The sequence below is a fragment of the Pecten maximus genome, chromosome 5 (genome assembly GCF_902652985.1).
Source record: "Pecten maximus chromosome 5, xPecMax1.1, whole genome shotgun sequence".
In the NCBI taxonomy this organism is placed as follows: Eukaryota; Metazoa; Mollusca; class Bivalvia; order Pectinida; family Pectinidae; genus Pecten; species Pecten maximus.
This window is the reverse complement of record NC_047019.1, coordinates 24,101,583-24,119,331: the sequence shown is the minus strand read 5'-3', so window position 1 is coordinate 24,119,331 and position 17,749 is coordinate 24,101,583. Positions and strand designations below refer to the sequence as shown.

Sequence of the window (17,749 nt, the reverse complement as noted above, 5' to 3'; positions counted from 1 at the left end):
AATCCATTTGATTTCCAATAAAATATGTTGAAATGAAATGAATGGATGTTTTCCTGTACTAGTAAAGGGTTAATAGGATGCCAGAACTTTGTGTGTTCTATGTTTCTTACATGTGACGTCACCCTTGTTATTACATTTGTTTAAATATCAAAAATGATCCCACAGCACCCCAGTCTTGAACATCCGTAAGCAATTGTTTGTCTTTCGTGTCGCCAAAAAAAATAATCTCCCGAAAAATGTGATCACAGCACCAACCGTGAATTCATTTGAAAATAGACTTTATAAACACATTGGAAAAAAATCAATATATGATGTTTGATTATAAATCATGTACCTGACCTCATTCAACGTCATAATTGTAATTGTTTAAAATGTCATTGCTGTTAACCGAGTCCTTTGTAGAGATGTCTTCAGATCCTGTATCGGAATAAACTTAACCTAAAAATATGGTCGCGTTGCACTAAGTGGATAATGATACGGTCATCAATGCTCTTTCCGTAGTAATAACGAGATTAACATTCGACGAGACTAGCCTGTATAAAACCAGAAAGAACCGATAAATAAATAAACATGTAATTCTAACAAACAATCGCCAAACGACTAGGTATGAATAAAGGAAAGATTTACACGTGCAGCATAACAACGCTCAACAAAAACACGTTCTGGAGGATAAAAACTAGTGTAGAAATTAATGTAATTTTCATTGCCTCATAATCAATATAGGCAGATTTTCGTCTTGTAGTTTTTCTATATCCGTCATATTTACATTCTGGACACATGTTCAGTTACATTGGCATTATAGGGACCATTTAGCGTTCAATCATATATACTTTATCTTTACATACACCTACGCTGTATGATAAGTGTGGTGGATTTCAATTCCCTATCGGTCAATTTTCCATTCCTCGATGCAAACCTCCCTGTAACTCCACCTAAGATGTTTACGTGCCCAAGTTGATTCGGTATTCAAATACTTGTTCCCATTATCACGATTTCCGTGACAAATGTCGACTGCTTTACGTCGTCGGCACATCCTTTTGTTATCTCTTCACGTCGTCTTCGGCACATCCTTTTGTTATCTCTAAACGTCGTCGGCACATCCTTTTGTTACCTCTACACGTCGTCGTCGGCACATCCTTTTGTTATCTCTTCACGTCGTCGTAGGCACATCCTTTTGTTATATCTTCACGTCGTCGTCGGCACACCCTTTTGTTATCTCTTCACGTCGTCGACGGCACATCCTTTTGTTATCTCTTCACGTCGTCGGCACATCCTTTTGTTTTCTCTTCACGTCGTCGACACATCCTTTTGTTATCTCTACACGTCGTCGGCACATCCTTTTGTTATCTCTTCACGTCGTCGGCACATCCTTTTGTTATCTTTACACGTCGTCGGCACATCCTTTTGTTATCTCTACACGTCGTCGGCACATCCTTTTGTTATCATAAGCGTCGTCGTCGGCACATCCTTTTGTTATCTCTTCACGTCGTCGTCGGCACATCCTTTTGTTATCTTTACACGTCGTCGGCACATCCTTTTGTTATCTCTACACGTCGTCGGCACATCCTTTTGTTATCATAAGCGTCGTCGTCGACACATCCTTTTGTTATCTCTTCACGTCGTCGTCGGTACATCCTTTTGTTATCTCTACACGTCGTCGGCACATCCTTTTGTTATCTCTACACGTCGTCGTCGGCACATCCTTTTGTTATCTCTACACGTCGTCGGCACATCCTTTTGTTATCATAAGCGTCGTCGTCGGCACATCCTTTTGTTATCTCTTCACGTCGTCGTCGGCATATTCTTTTGTTATCTTTACACGTCGTCGGCATATTCTTTTGTTATCTCTACACGTCGTCGGCACATCCTTTTGTTATCTCTTCACGTCGTCGTCGGCACATCCTTTTGTTATCTCTTCACGTCGTCGACGGCACATCCTTTTGTTATCTCTACACGTCGTCGTCGGCACATCCTTTTATCTCTTCACGTCGTCGTCGGCACATCCTTTTGTCATCTCTTCACGTCGTCGTCGGCACATCCTTTTGTTATCTCTTCACGTCGTCGTCGGCACATCCTTTTATCTCTTCACGTCGTCGTCGGCACATCCTTTTATCTCTTCACGTCGTCGTCGGCACATCCTTTTGTTATCTTTACACGTCGTCGGCACATCCTTTTGTTATCTCTACACGTCGTCGGCACATCCTTTTGTTATCTCTTCACGTCGTCGTCGGCACATCCTTTTGTTATCTCTACACGTCGTCGGCACATCCTTTTGTTATCTTTACACGTCGATTGCCGATTGTGTTATTGCGTTCTAATTTTTCCACCTCGACAAGTAAATACCTATATGCATGTCATTACAACATAAGCTAGAGCTTAATGAAAATAAGCAAAATGATTGTAACTAAATATCATATATTTCTCCATTTTGACCCGCAGTCAATGGACACATATTATATCTCAATTATGCAAATAAGTATTCAACAGTAACATTTTATACAATTATCACAGTTATGAAAGAGGCAAGCAAATAATGGCCATAGTTAAGTTAGGTGATATTTCTAGCACCCGTTCACTATCACAGTAAGCAAATATAAGCAATATCAGGAATACTAAAACATAGTCCGAGGAATTCTTGAGTATTCTTGTGTCATACCAATACAATTCTATAAAATACATGCCATGTTGTAGTCCCATTTAAACTGAAGACATTTATACAAATTACAAACATTAGACAAGATGTTGACTGTTGATACTACAGTAACATTACCACCGAGTCGATTATATTGGGTCACAGTGCCCAATAGTCGCTGTGTAGAGACGTAATACTAATAATGAGTTGGTAATAATTTGCACTGTAGCACAAACTAATTGTACTATGTTACGCTGGATTTATCAAACCAATATCTCAATTATCTATACATTAATTATGAAAACCCTGTTCAACATTGTATATTTCGCATATATACCACCTAATTTTATGAGTACACAGGTTCAAGTTTTGGTGAAACGAATTCAGTCTTTGATGGCAAATTGTCGATAGGTACACCATCTGAGTCCTTTTGTTTTACCTCTAGATTACACACATCGTAGGCGTTGGTATCTCGCGTGACGTCATTTCCTTTATTTGTGTCACTTGTGAACACTGGACCAACGGATGTGTAGTTTTTTGTTCGTTTTCTCTTCATTTTCTTGATACCAGCTTTAATTTTGATAGCGTCATATGGTGTAGCGTAATCTCGCGATGTTGTGGCCGTAGGATCCTTGAGTGGGAGAGGTTCAGAATAGTTATTAATTCTTATGACATCAATATTCACATCAACTATTTCATTGTAAATGTGTTCCTCCCCGGGATCGTTCCCGCTGTCATCGGTCTCTTCGTAGCCTCCGATACTGTTGCTGGTGTCTATCCATTCGGACGTTGACACAACGCTCGTTTTGGTAACTTCAGAGTTGTTGCCTTTTGGCTTTGTTCTCAAGCATCTGGAACAAAATGTTTATCGATTCCGTAATTATTTAATAAAACACCTTAATGATGGAAAATGATACAATCACATTAATAGAGTAAGTACACATATTTACGCATGAACTAGCATGAAATAACTAATCTGATGAGAATAACAATAGACGATTTAAGGATTTATAAGATGTTTCCTTCCCCACTAAATGCTAGCATCTGTTTAAATTGAGAAGAGATCATCAGCAAGTCTAAAATATACCCGTTTATAATTGTCTCTAAAACTCTTTTTGGGTTCCATGAAAGATAATACACATGATTTGTCGAAATTTATAAATGATAGTTAGAATCACAAATTTACTATAAAACACATATGTCTACTAATAGTATTACATAACAAAACAGTATAATGTATAATACCACACACGATAAAAATTGGGATAAAACTGTATTACATTACACAGATCAATAACTATCCCTTACAAAACTTACTTTCTTATCATGATTCCACAGCCAAACAAAAAGCTGACAAAAACTGCTGATCCGACTCCAATTACGATATAAATATACAGCTGCACATCTGAAAAAAACAATATCACAACGTCTTACAAACAAAGGAAGAAGCAAATTTATTTTTTTCCTTCATAAATTTTCTTCGGCTGACATGTCAATCTCGGGTCAATAATATACAGTGCTGTAATGTACTGATCGACATTGAAAATACAATGTATAAGTTGTTTATAGAAATAGATTAACAGTGCCATATAATATAAACTATACTGGCGTTTGTGGATCTTCATTATTTCTGATTTAATTCTCATTAAGGAATATTTAACAACACTGTTCTTCATTATGTATGTAGATGTAAGGAACTTACTCATTCCTAGTATTTCCTGGGGTCTTTGTACCTCTGTATTTATGACCTTTGTTACGTTGGTATTGACGATGGTGATACGAATATCGTCACTGTGAGCTGGGTGCGGGCTGGTAGAGGAGGGAATACCCATATGTCCTCTGGTAGTCGTCTCTTCTGATATTTCACATATGTATCTGTGAGTTTCGTCACACGGTCTCTTTTCGAGGCTCCACAGTTTCAATGTTCTACTTTTCATTGCCAGACATTGACCAGTAAAGTCCCCATCTGATGAATATAATGTACAATGTTAGATAGGCTCCAGATTTATACAATATTTATTGGCTGAAACATGGTCACGTAGAAGTCAATTTGTTTTTAAATATTTTTAGAAACACTGTCAATATTGCGATGATGTCTTAATCATTATGACGCCACAAAGCCCCAATGTAGATTTCCTGTTATCAAGATAAAATTTAATGCGAATCTACCCTTGTGCAAACAAGTTTCATATATTATATAAAACTTAAGGACCTTTGATGCTGTTACCATAGAGTTATACCGACCTGGTTGAATCTAAAATATTAACTCTCAGTTATTATTTGATTCTATCTGTCGGTATAAACCATATTGACCTCTTCAAAGGTCCATAATTGATGAATATCAAGAAGTCGTTTATCAGAATGATATATCATACCTGCAATGGTGTAATATAAACCTCAGTCGGGGAGCATTCCAATCAAAGTTATCTTAGAAATTTTGAGATATTTGACAATTATTCATATTGTTTATTGTACGCATTGTTTCGTAGTCACCATCTCGGTACTGGTATGGTAAGGGTCATCGATGAAGTTGGAAGATCGTTTGGGAATACTTGAATCAATTGCTTAATTTACACATTTTTTCATTGTTTTTCTGTACATATACTTCAAAGATGTCAACATACATATTTGTTATAATCTTTTGTCAAATTTGTTTGTTTATTGAATAGAAAACTGTTAAACTAAATTTTATCTAATTTAAATGATAGCGATAATGTATCTCACGGAACAAGTCTAGACATTAGACATGATTATAACACGCGAGTAAAAAGAGAACGGCTTATCCTTCTGTTTCATATCAAAGACAATATCAAAGTCGTATTGTGTTCTAAGCTTATCATTTTTTAAAGTTAATAACCAGTTTTTTTTTTATTGTTGATGGCATTGCACAAATCAGGAAATGCTTTCTACTTACAAACCAATGTTGGGTTATTGTTCCATATAATGCTCTTTCTTCTGAATACACAAATCCAATAGGTTTCATTCGTGGGGATTTTCAATTTTCCTTTATTCAGTTCGTCTACATCAGTAAAGAACCAATATGGCGAGTTGTCTATAAAGTGTCTCATTTCGAACCACGTAGAACTTGTATGGTTAATCTGTGTTGATTTCAAATAGCTCCCTGTTCAAAAACAATATACATAAGGGTACAGTTTGTTAATGCAGTGTCTTATTGACTCCTCCATTTGTGTTTCTGTACCCAATATCGACGTGAGGAGAAATTGAAATCATAGTCGAGGTCACATTAAATCTTAGTCGAAGACACATTAAATCATAGTCGATGATATATCAAATCATAGTCGAGGACACATTAAATTAGGAAACGTACAGTAATAATCTCTACAATGACCTTTGATATGCTATTATTGTAACTTTGTCATTTTCTTTATCTTTCAGATGCATTTCTGTTGTTTTTTTCTTTCCTTTTCATGGTAATCAGCTGAGTAATAACTGGGGATACCATGATGTAATCCTGTTAAACTGTGTTGTTTGAAGGAGTTCGGTAACAAAGAAGAAATTCTTAATTTGCTTCTATTAAACTGTCTGTAAAATACAACACAAATGCATTATGCGCATGCTAATTGTAGTACTTACTTTCTTTGTAAATAAATGGGAAACGTAGATTGCAATCCGATGCTTTTTCTGTCCACACTCCTTCTACGTACACTATAGATGCACAGGTATGCGATACAGTTTCCGGATCTAAAATTAGAATGGACGTGTATGGGCATAATGAAAAGATAAGTAAATTTGTCTTTGATAAATGATATTAATAAACAATATCAATACATGTTTATTAATACAATACTTTTTTATCATTATTACCAATAAAATGTTTTGACGGGATTTGATTTTGTTTCCTTTGTTGATGAACGTGAATATCATCATGCTTGCCATTGATTAGGAAAGTAGCGGATTTTAGTTAATGTCAAAATAAGTAACTTTTAATAACGCCATCTAAACAGAGGACAAAGGTAATGACACATAATTTTGTAATAACGCTACATATCAATGGTATACTATAGATAATAGGAGTCGTACCTTGTTGCAGATTCCTTGTTGTATATATAGTGTAGGCCTGAGGACCTCCACATTTCTCGTCTTTGTTACCTGGACAAGTCTTGTTACACTGATTAGATGATATGAACTGGACACCGAACCCAATAAAACACTCGCACTTTTCACCCTGTAAAACAATTAACGGTAGGTAAATGTATTTATATACTATCACGCTTTCAACAGTCATGGACAAAATCTCTCTCATCCAGGGTTGTGAATAGTTATATTAGGTGTGCTCTTCTCGCCGGTATTCACGGGTTGGCAGCCAAAGTTTGCGAAGTTTCTCGGGGTAAGATAAGTGTTTAGACTGGGTATCAAATGGTTGCTCTATGTTGTACGTTTTCAATTATTGTTTTGCCTTTTTAAAGTGTTCTGGCCAAATGACTATAACGTATTGATTTTACGAAACAGCTAAGAGGAGTCTTTTAACTTTCAAATAAGCACGCAATGTAAACACTAACTATAAAATTGTATGTATGTTTTGACATTATTCACAACAAAAACAGTTCAAACAGTTACTATTTGAAAACAGCTTGTCCTGAAAAGTGTACCACTTAATGGACAATTTCTTTGACATCAGTATCTCGGTTTTTCGTTTTTTGTTTTTGATTGTTTGTTTGTTTTTGCTGCCAGTTCATTTTGCGAAGGTTCTAATGAACTAGGTCTTTCTAAAATATTATTCATAAATGATACCATTTCGCTAATTTTTTGTGTAATTTCGCCAACGGCATGGATAAACTAGAAAGTTTATTTACACGCATGCTATCCATTAATATAAGAATGTGTTACTGAAGGAAATCAGTTTTGTATGGAGGATCTATTTTTACAATCGGGATGTCGACATTTACACTGAAATAGATATTTTGTTCTGTAATATGCATCATGCCAAGTCCTTTGTCATAACTTTTCCCTAACCAAGTATTAGTTATATTTGTCTTTATGCTTTTTTTTCTTCTGTAACCAACTCACGTATAGTCGCAGAAACAGTCCTTTGGAACACGCCATCGCACACACCGACACTTGATTGTTTCGGAAGGTATGTGTTTCCGGCTGAATGTTGCTGCTGTTAATATTGACGTCTGCCTTTTGACAACCTGCAATTACAACCATAATAAAACAAGACATTATTATAGAATTTTTCGGAGACATATTGACTTCAAAACAACAGCTATAATAAAACACTTGTCAGTTGCTGAAGATATATGTCAAAATAACAACGAACCATCGCCAATGACCAGACTGCAATAACACTATAGAAACCAGACCCATTTAACCATACAATTTACAGTGGATTCATCGCATAACTTTGGTTAGTTGTTGAGACTTAATCATAACACGTGATTGTGGGAGTCAAAGTTTTAAACTTTTACAATTATCATAATTTCTATGTTTTAAATTTTGAAACATTTGCAATATTGAAGGTTTTCGTACCCTCGGCTCTTATCCAATGTGTATAAACCTCATGTCCTCCTGTCCATAGCATATGAGGCATCCTCAGAAATACTGGAGAGTGGTGTTCGCCGTTGAGGTTCTCAACTACTGTGCGAACAGATTCCTCCTTCCCTACAAACTCCACTAACTTCCTGTTCTTACATTGTCGGCGGGCGTTGTACCAGTCTTTACGTTCCGTTGAAGCGATGTTTGCTATCAAAAGGTCAAATGAAGCGTAATTAATGGTAAGGGTATACTAAGTTTATGCATTTTATACTTCAGACCTTTTTGGGTTTTTGACAATTGGGCTGTAACGTGAGTTAGAATGCTGATGTACGGCGGAATATTGCATTTATAGCTTTCTGTTTACGGGTTAACTTTAACAAAAACACTTCTAAATACGTTTTTCGCCTGAACTGGTTAATTACACGTACAAAAGCATCGTGTAAATTAAAGGGAGACATATAAATCATGTCACGAATGTGACCAGAAACAGATGATGTTCACATTGTCTTACACGGACATACAATTACTACATCATCAAAATCTATAGCCCGGATACAGATAATCTCTATATCCCGGATACAGATAATCTCTATATCCCGGATACAGATAATCTTTATAACCCGGATACAGATAATCTTTATAACCCGGATACAGTTAATCTTTATAACCCGGATACAGATAATCTCTATAACCCGGATATAGATAATCTCTATATCCCGGATACAGATAATCTCTATATCCCGGATACAGATAATCTTTATAACCCGGATACAGATAATCTTTATAACCCGGATACAGATAATCTTTATAACCCGGATACAGTTAATCTTTATAACCCGGATACAGATAATCTCTATAACCCGGATATAGATAATCTCTATAACCCGGATACAGTTAATCTCTAAAACCCGGATACAGTTAATCTTTATAACCCGGATACAGATAATCTCTATAACCCGGATACAGATAATCTTTATAACCCGGATACAGATAATCTCTATAACCCGGATACAGTTAATCTTTATAACCCGGATACAGATAATCTCTATAACCCGGATACAGATAATCTCTCTATCATGCAACGAATCAAAACACATGGCAAGCTCATTTCAGATGACGTGACTGTTCATAAGAAGAAAATATATAAAATTCAGCATAGTGATAATCAGCGTAATGTACATGTATGACAAAAAAGTACGTACGTGTACCTAGCATCAATTTGATGCGAATTGCATTCTGAGGATCGTAAGTACTCATTTTCATTAAATAACATAAATGAACAATGGTTGGGATGAAGATTATAATTAAGCGCCGTAAATTTGGAAAGTTTGGTTTGGTTTGTTTTTGTTTAACGTCCTATTAACAGCCATGGTTATTTAAGGACGTGCCAGGTTTTGGAGGTTGAGGAAAGCCGGAGTACCCGGAAAATAAAGCCACCGGCCTACGGTCAGTACCTGGCAACTGCTCCACCGGCCTACGGTCTGTACCTGGCAACTGCTCCACGTAGGTTTCGAACTCGCAACCCAGAGGTGGAGGGCTAGTGATAAAGTGTCGGGACACCTCACATACAATCTAATACACGTATTGATACTATACACAACCCTCCCGGTGTACAATGGTTTGTCGGAATAGTTTATGTTATCTTTAGGTCAATAATGATGATTTTTATCAGGTTATGTGAAAATCTTCCCTTATCGGTGTTACAACAGACAGATCTGTCAAACAGCCCACCCACTAGATACACCTGTCTCATTGCTTAGCTATGCAATGACAGGCTAGCTTTATTATCCTACAAAACACATCTTTGTGGATATTTTTACAGATGTTAATTGTGACTTACAGGGTGTATCTATTTACTGTTTCAGGTGTAGAGTTGATACCACTTCAGAGCTCTATAACTATATTACTTATGGTATACTACATTACCGAAACATTAGGAACCGTTACTTTTATTTTCCATTTTATTGACATTCTACAGCACTACAGATTGACTACATTACCCCGCGGCTTCATAAATAATGCAACGTTCAGTGCCACTTAATTAAAATGATATCCAGGAAAATGGAAACTATCTATGTGAATAGATAATTGTGATGTTGTTTTCGTGAGTTGGGGATAGGGGGTGTTTATTGTATAAATACCAGGGTTTGACCTATAATAACAAAGCGAGTGTGACGGATGAATCAGCGGGCGTTTTCCCTCCTGGAACATCTGGTCATATTGTAATTGCCGTATTTCTTTTGTTAATATGAATACTCGTGTATACCTTTTGCGTGTAGTTTACGGAATAAGTGACATAATTATGAAAGAGGTTCGCTGTAACCACCGTAAATGTGTGACCGTTATGTGTGTGACCGTTAATGTGTGTGACCGTTAATGTATGTGACCGTTAATGTATGTGACTGTTAATGCGTGTGACCGTTAATGCGTGGACCGTTAATGCGTGTGACCGTTAATGTATATGACCGTTAATGTGCGTGACCGTTAATGTATGTGACTGTTAATGTGTGTGACCGTTAATGTATATGACCGTTGATGTGTGTGACCGTTAATGTATGTGACCGTTAATGTGTGTGACCGTTAATGTATATGACCGTTAATGTGTGACTGTTAATGTGTGACCGTTAATGTGTGTGACCGTTAATGTGTGACCGTTAATGTGTGTGACCGTTAATGTGTGTGACCGTTAATGTGTGACCGTTAATATGTGTGACCGTTAATGTGTGTGACTGTTAATGTATGTGACCGTTAATGTGTGTGACCGTTAATGTATGTGACCGTTAATGTATGTGACCGTTAATGTGTGTGACTGTTAATGTGTGCGACTGTTAATGTGTGTGACCGTTAATGCGTTTGACCGTTAATGTATGTGACCGTTAATGTGTGTGACTGTCAATATGTGTGACCGTTAATGTGTGTGATCGTTAATGTGTGACCGTTTATGTGTGTGACCGTTAATGCGTGTGACCGTTAATGTATGTGACCGTTAATGTGTGTGACCGTTAATGTATGGGACCGTTATTGTGTGTGACCGTTAATGTTTATGACCGTTAATGTGTGTGACTGTCAATATATGTGACCGTTAATATGTGTGACCGTTTATGTTTATGACCGTTAATGTGTGTGACTGTCAATATATGTGACCGTTAATGTGTGTGACCGTTAATGTTTATGACCGTTAATGTGTGTGACCGTTAATGTATGTGACCGTTAATGTGTGTGACCGTTAATGTATGTGACCGTTAATGTGTGTGACCGTTAATGTGTGTGACCGTTAATGTATGTGACCGTTAATGTGTGTGACCGTTAATGTGTGTGACCGTTAATGTATGTGACCGTTAATGTGTGTGACCGTTAATGTGTGTGACCGTTAATGTATGTGACCGTTAATGTTTATGACCGTTAATGTGTGTGACCGTTAATGTGTGTGACCGTTAATGTGTGTGACCGTTAATGTGTGTGACTGTTAATGTGTGTGACCGTTAATGTATGTGACCGTTAATGTGTGTGACTGTCAATATATGTGACCGTTAATATGTGTGACCGTTAATGTATGGGACCGTTATTGAGTGTGACCGTTAATGTGTGTGACCGTTGATATGTATGACTCTACGCATATGCGATATGTATCATTATGTCCCTATAACTATGCTTTCTTATAACTCGTGGGAACGACAATACCGAGTAAGAAGCTCAGACTACAATCTATAAATACATAAAAATATCATAATGTCGTATCTATAACATTTATTTATAATGTGTTACTTCCAATTACTTAAATTACTTGTACATGTATTCAATTGATGAACGTACAGCAATGAATTCTGTATGACTGATAAGTCTCATCAATAAGCTAAACTAAGCTTTTAACGACACCATGACTGTGAGTCTGTGATGAGTACAACAGTAATACATATAATATACTTGGTGAAGCTAAGTATGTCATGATACAATTTATATGTCCATTTTTGTAATATATAAATATTGTATTGTTATAATAATAAATAAAGACATTTTCATAGTAACAGTAACTTTCATGCACTTTATGTACAACGGTTGTCTTCTCTTCACTTTGTCACAGACAAAATAAAAACACAAATCCACATTTTGCCGTACTAGCCGTGTGACTTTAGACAGCTGTTTTATCAATAATCGTACTTTACAAATAGCTAACGTTATGCTGGTACGTGTATACATTTATATCAATGCTACACATATACAATGTGTACCGTAAGTTTCGCTTATTATTGCTATTTGTTTCTCAACATTTGCGAATTCCTGAATGGGGATGTATGAGCTTATCGTACGGGATGGTCTATATCACAGCTGACGTATATTTATATAGCCCGGCGCTTATTTATGTTGATCACGTGTTTATACAGACTTTAGTATGCTATCGAAATTTCCAAACAGGCCGCACATGGTTTGTCAATCTTTACTGAGGAAGGATTCAAAATATATAAATATTAGATTATGAACTTCTTGCTTTAATTGCATTGCATATATATACAGTAAATGACCAGATTGGAATTTGTGTACATATTTACCAATATCATTGAAGTTTTCTTAATTCCAATTGTAGTCTGTTTAACTTGACTAAGGTTGTACTGCGTGACCCCGACGTTTCCTGTTCCTTTTCGTTTAGTTACGTGTATGTAACACATGCATTGCGTGTAAATCACGTTTATAATTTGTCACAATTAATACTTGTTTTCACTCTCCATCAGCCCAGGAGAGAAAATGGATACGACTTATGTTTTAGATAAGGATGTGGAAGTATATCGGATCCATTAGTTACACTTATAGGAGTTACACAGTTTAATCAGACTCGTAACGTACACACGCAGTAGAAAAGATAATTAGATAACATTTAGAGTTTACATTTACATCAAGTGCGATCGGTAGGCAACCTTAATAGCTTACATATGCAAGGAGCACAATATGTAAAGAAAAGTTACATATAATCCGTCTGGATGATACAAGAAATTAATGTACAAGTGCATGATGATAAGTCGATGGAACTGCAGTAAGATTTTGAAATGAGGTCATAAATAATAACTACACAGTATTTACGTTGTAGAGAACAAAGTCGGTGAGACCCATAAGATATGTTTTTATTGACTACATATAATACTGAGATTAGAACCAAAACTCCGTATGTGTTGGTGAAGTTTTATTATCGTACCACTGTAATAGTACGTATATTATAGTAAGTATAGACAGGTGTGGTATTTATATAGAACTTTAAAGCCGATATTAGACCAGTACAATTCTGTTGTAATTATTATAATCAATAGAAATGTATCCTACACATCAGCGTTTGACCAGGCTGGTCCATATCAGCACTGTTTTATATATAGCACTGTGCTTATTTATATAACTGCTGATCTAGCAGTAACTAATAGGAAAAAAGAAACCTTCTAAATAGCAGTGTTTCTAATTTTCAAACGGACACCAGGATAATTAATATTTTTTTCTTGCGTTTGGCGAGAATGATTATAAGGTCTATTGATAAGAAATATTCAAAATCATTTTTTATCTATGTGATTTAAGATATAGTTTATGTAGCATATACCATGTAACTGTAGCGTAGACTACAGTATATAGCGTAGTAGGAATGTAATTAAATTATCCAGAATTGTAATTACACTCCGCTAATGGTGCACCGCCTGACCTGGTACTTCCTGTGTAACCACGTGCGGTGTAAATTACAATCTAACTTTGTCACATCCAATGTACAGATTACAGTAAGTAGGTGATGATATATGTCCTTATAGTTACATTCAGACGTAGGTTGGGATCAGTAAGTAGGCAATGTCGCCATTACACGTGTATTAAACATAAAGGTATGGTTGGGTGACACAGTGGTAACACACTAAATTGTCTTTCACCTAGGCGGCCGGGGTTCGATTCCCCGATCGGACTTAGAAAGCTATGGGGTCATGGACCCGATCATTATCCCCGGGTACTCCGGTTCCCTTCCTACATCAGGACCCTCGCGCGCTTCCATCCAGGACACGCGTGATTATTATAAGTTGATATAACTTGTTTCGCAGCTGTTGTAAAATAAACATAGTTTACAGTTCATTAAATGAACGCCTTTTACTACCTTTATACGTATGTGACGTATAAATCCAAGCATACTCTTCAGTTGTTTGCAATAAAAAATTAATTAACTTTTCTAGTCTCTGAATAACAAAGTCGAAATATCCGATTTGTTATAGTTATTATTTTGAAACAAAGACGGTATTTTTTTTTTAAATGTATGACAAATATTGTTAATCAACAGGTATTTAACATTTGAAATCACACGGATCATCTTTGCTGAGAGAAATTACAAATTGCGCATTACACTAGTAAGGTAAACTACAGTATGTATTCGTGAAAGCACTTTTTTGGAACTGTTTATTTTGAGTTACACCAATAATATCACCGATATATTATATAGTCATCAAAGTCGAAACAAATTTTTAAGTTTCATACAGAGGTCTGTTTGAAAGAAAATTAACGCCACAGTAAAGGAGTAGACTTCTTTAATTTCTGTATTCAATATACCTAACAAAATATTATCGCTGACTTATTTTTCTAATATGTGAAATTGAGTTTATAGTTTACAACCAATTAATAAGAGTTTCCTCTGAAATCTTCATATGTTAGCTTGTAAGGTGTCATTTTTGCTTCAATATTATACAAAGCTGTTTATATCAATATTACAAACTTTTGTTTATATCAATTTTACAAACTCCTGTTTATATCAATATTATACAAAGCTGTTTATATCAATATTACAAACTTTTGTTTGTATCAATATTACAAACTCCTGTTTATATCAATATTATACAAAGCTGTTTATATCAATATTACAAACTTTTGTTTGTATCAATATTACAAACTTTTGTTTGTATCAATATTACAAACTCCTGTTTATATCAATATTATACAAAGCTGTTTATATCAATATTACAAACTTTTGTTTGTATCAATATTACAAACTCCTGTTTATATCAATATTACACAAAGCTGTTTATATCAATATTACAAACTATTGTTTGTATCAATATTACAAAAACGTGCTCATATCAATATTTCAAACATTTATTTATTTTAATGTTACAAACTTCTGGTTATATCAATATAACAAACTATTGTTTATATCAATATTACAAATTCCTGTTGGTATAGATATAACAAACTCTTGTTTATACCAGTATTTCAAACTACAAACTCCTGCTTGTATCAATAGTACAAAACTCCTGCTTGTATTATATCAATATTACAAACTCCTGATTATATAAATATTACAAACTCCTGGTTATATCAATATTACAAACTCCTGGTTATATCAATATTACAAACTCCTGGTTATATCAATATTACAAACTCCTGGTTATATCAATATTACAAACTCCTGGTTATATCAATATTTAAAACACCTGTTTATATCAATATTTTAACATTTATTAATATTAATGTTACAAACTCCTGTTTATATCAATATTACAAACCCCTGTTTATATCAATATTACAAACACCTGTTTATATCAACATAAAACAAACCTTTGATTATCAATATTACACGAAGAAATCTTGTTCAGTTCCACACGCCTTCACAAATGCCATTCATATACCTGCTTCATTCTAAGTTTATTTTTAGAATATCCCATTACACTTGTTGTTTTAACCAAGTTCAAGCTCGGTTTTATCTAGGTATAAAATCGGCTGTTCTCATCCAAACTATTATGTAGTTTGTTAGCAGCTAAATAACAGTTTCAAATTTAGTCCATGTTTCCATATTGAACTGAAACATTATGTATAGACCTATAGTCGATCCTCGCCCTGCGTACTATTTAATACTTTGCTACCAGTGAGAATAATTCTAAAAATAAAGTTCTGTATTGCAACTGTTCGGCATCTTTGAGTGTACGCGGAGTCTGTTCACGCTATTTCATACATTTCACATATACACTCACATGTTTCAGCTTTGCATGTTTTGAAGACCTGTTTATGAAAAACCAAGCATCGCTGTCTTATCCACTTGTTAACTTTATCATACGCACAGAAGATACATTCCTATAGGCAGTATACGTCTAAGTATTTCATACCATATTATCAGCAATTGCCATAATGTTTAATAAATAACCTTTGACCTTTGAACAGGTTGTCTATTATTAGGCGTTATGTAGGTGTGAGTTGATGAACTACAGCTGTGTAAAGATGACAAGGCCGTATAACTGTACGTTACATATTACCTATCCTGTAAGTTTGCTCGTGGTCATGTTAGTATTTTTAATGTTAAATACATTTTGTGGTTATACCAAAACTTGACAACATAATTGAGAAAACTAACTTACCGGCCTTGGCGCTCGTATAGCATATTAAAATCCAAATGGCGAGAGCTACACTAGACGGGGATGAATCCTCCATGTTTTTGTGAGTAGATCCCTCAATAGATGCTGCCGCTGTTTTGCCTCAATCAATACAACTCGTACACGGTATGCGCCTGCCCGTAGGTTGCCCTGCACACACGTTGAAAGTATATTACGTACAAGTGTTTCCCACTAGTGCTAACACCACCACCATGAATTGTTTATTATACGAGAATTTCAAGTGCAAAAGGAAGAAGTGAAATACTTAATGCAGAGTTGTGAAGAGCGGTATAGATGGAATAGTTTATGTGTGACGCATTATATAGATACACAGCTGTACGCTACCATGCAGGCACGTGTGTTTCGGTGACAATCACACTGGTGTCCTTTAATTCATCAAAAGTTTACTTCCTATTGATATGACTATGTTTGTTGTAACAGCATTGATACAAAACACCTCAATTCTCTCTTATTTCGACAGTTCTGCATTCAGTTCATGTGCTGTGTCTACGTTTTAACATTATAACCGTTTTAATTCTGATACGAAATTATACGAACTGTATTTTGACATAATCATTCATTCATATGCTTATAGGCTGATATTAAACTGCATAATGAATTACGTCACTTAAGAAGCTATTGATCTGATCATCAGTAGTAGTATTTTGTGTCTGATTCGTTAACCTCTTTGGTACAGCTTTTTATTTAACATCTGTTTTATTTACTTCGATTAATTAGTATATATTTCAATGGGAGTTTGTCATTCGATTGTGAATCAATCCACTTTCATATATTGATGTTAACATAACTAATAATTGTTCTTTTTTTTATTCAGCAAAAAGAGCATTTGCGTAGTTATTCAAGATAAATTCTGCATTCGTTTTTGGTGTTACAATCTTTATATCAATGTTAACATTTCAAAGCAAGTAGAAACTTCCAATTCTTGATGTTGGCGGATGAAACAGCGAGAAAGGAGTCCACCTGTTCATGAGGGAGTGGGGTAGACTGGTGAGCTCCACGACTTGGCATAGGCACATTGATAGCTTCAGCTTGCACTACTAGTTATACAATCAAAATTGATATCGATAATTTATCAAACACAGAAACCTTGACGATCACTCATATTTTGCGCTCTTGTATCTTCAATCAATCAGATTATTTTAAAATTCTTAGTCTTTCGCGTTCTGTCATAATTACGAGATACTCAGCGTTGTACTTGATTAACCCAAAACATTTTAATAATTTATTTACGAAT

At 35.4% G+C, this 17,749-nt stretch overlaps 1 protein-coding gene across 1 annotated transcript; it reads right to left on the bottom strand.

Annotated features, from left to right (window-relative positions):
* On the bottom strand, positions 1–16,672 carry LOC117327601. Its single transcript, XM_033884655.1, has 9 exons — positions 16,480–16,672; positions 8,123–8,335; positions 7,661–7,785; positions 6,674–6,818; positions 6,227–6,334; positions 5,547–5,753; positions 4,335–4,598; positions 3,950–4,037; positions 1–3,483 (listed from the first exon to the last, which is right to left on the bottom strand). The coding sequence occupies exons 1-9, from the start codon at positions 16,550–16,552 to the stop codon at positions 2,979–2,981; spliced, it is 1,728 nt and encodes a 575-aa protein (XP_033740546.1). The 5' UTR covers positions 16,553–16,672; the 3' UTR covers positions 1–2,978.
* Positions 16,673–17,749: the final 1,077 nt, after the last annotated feature.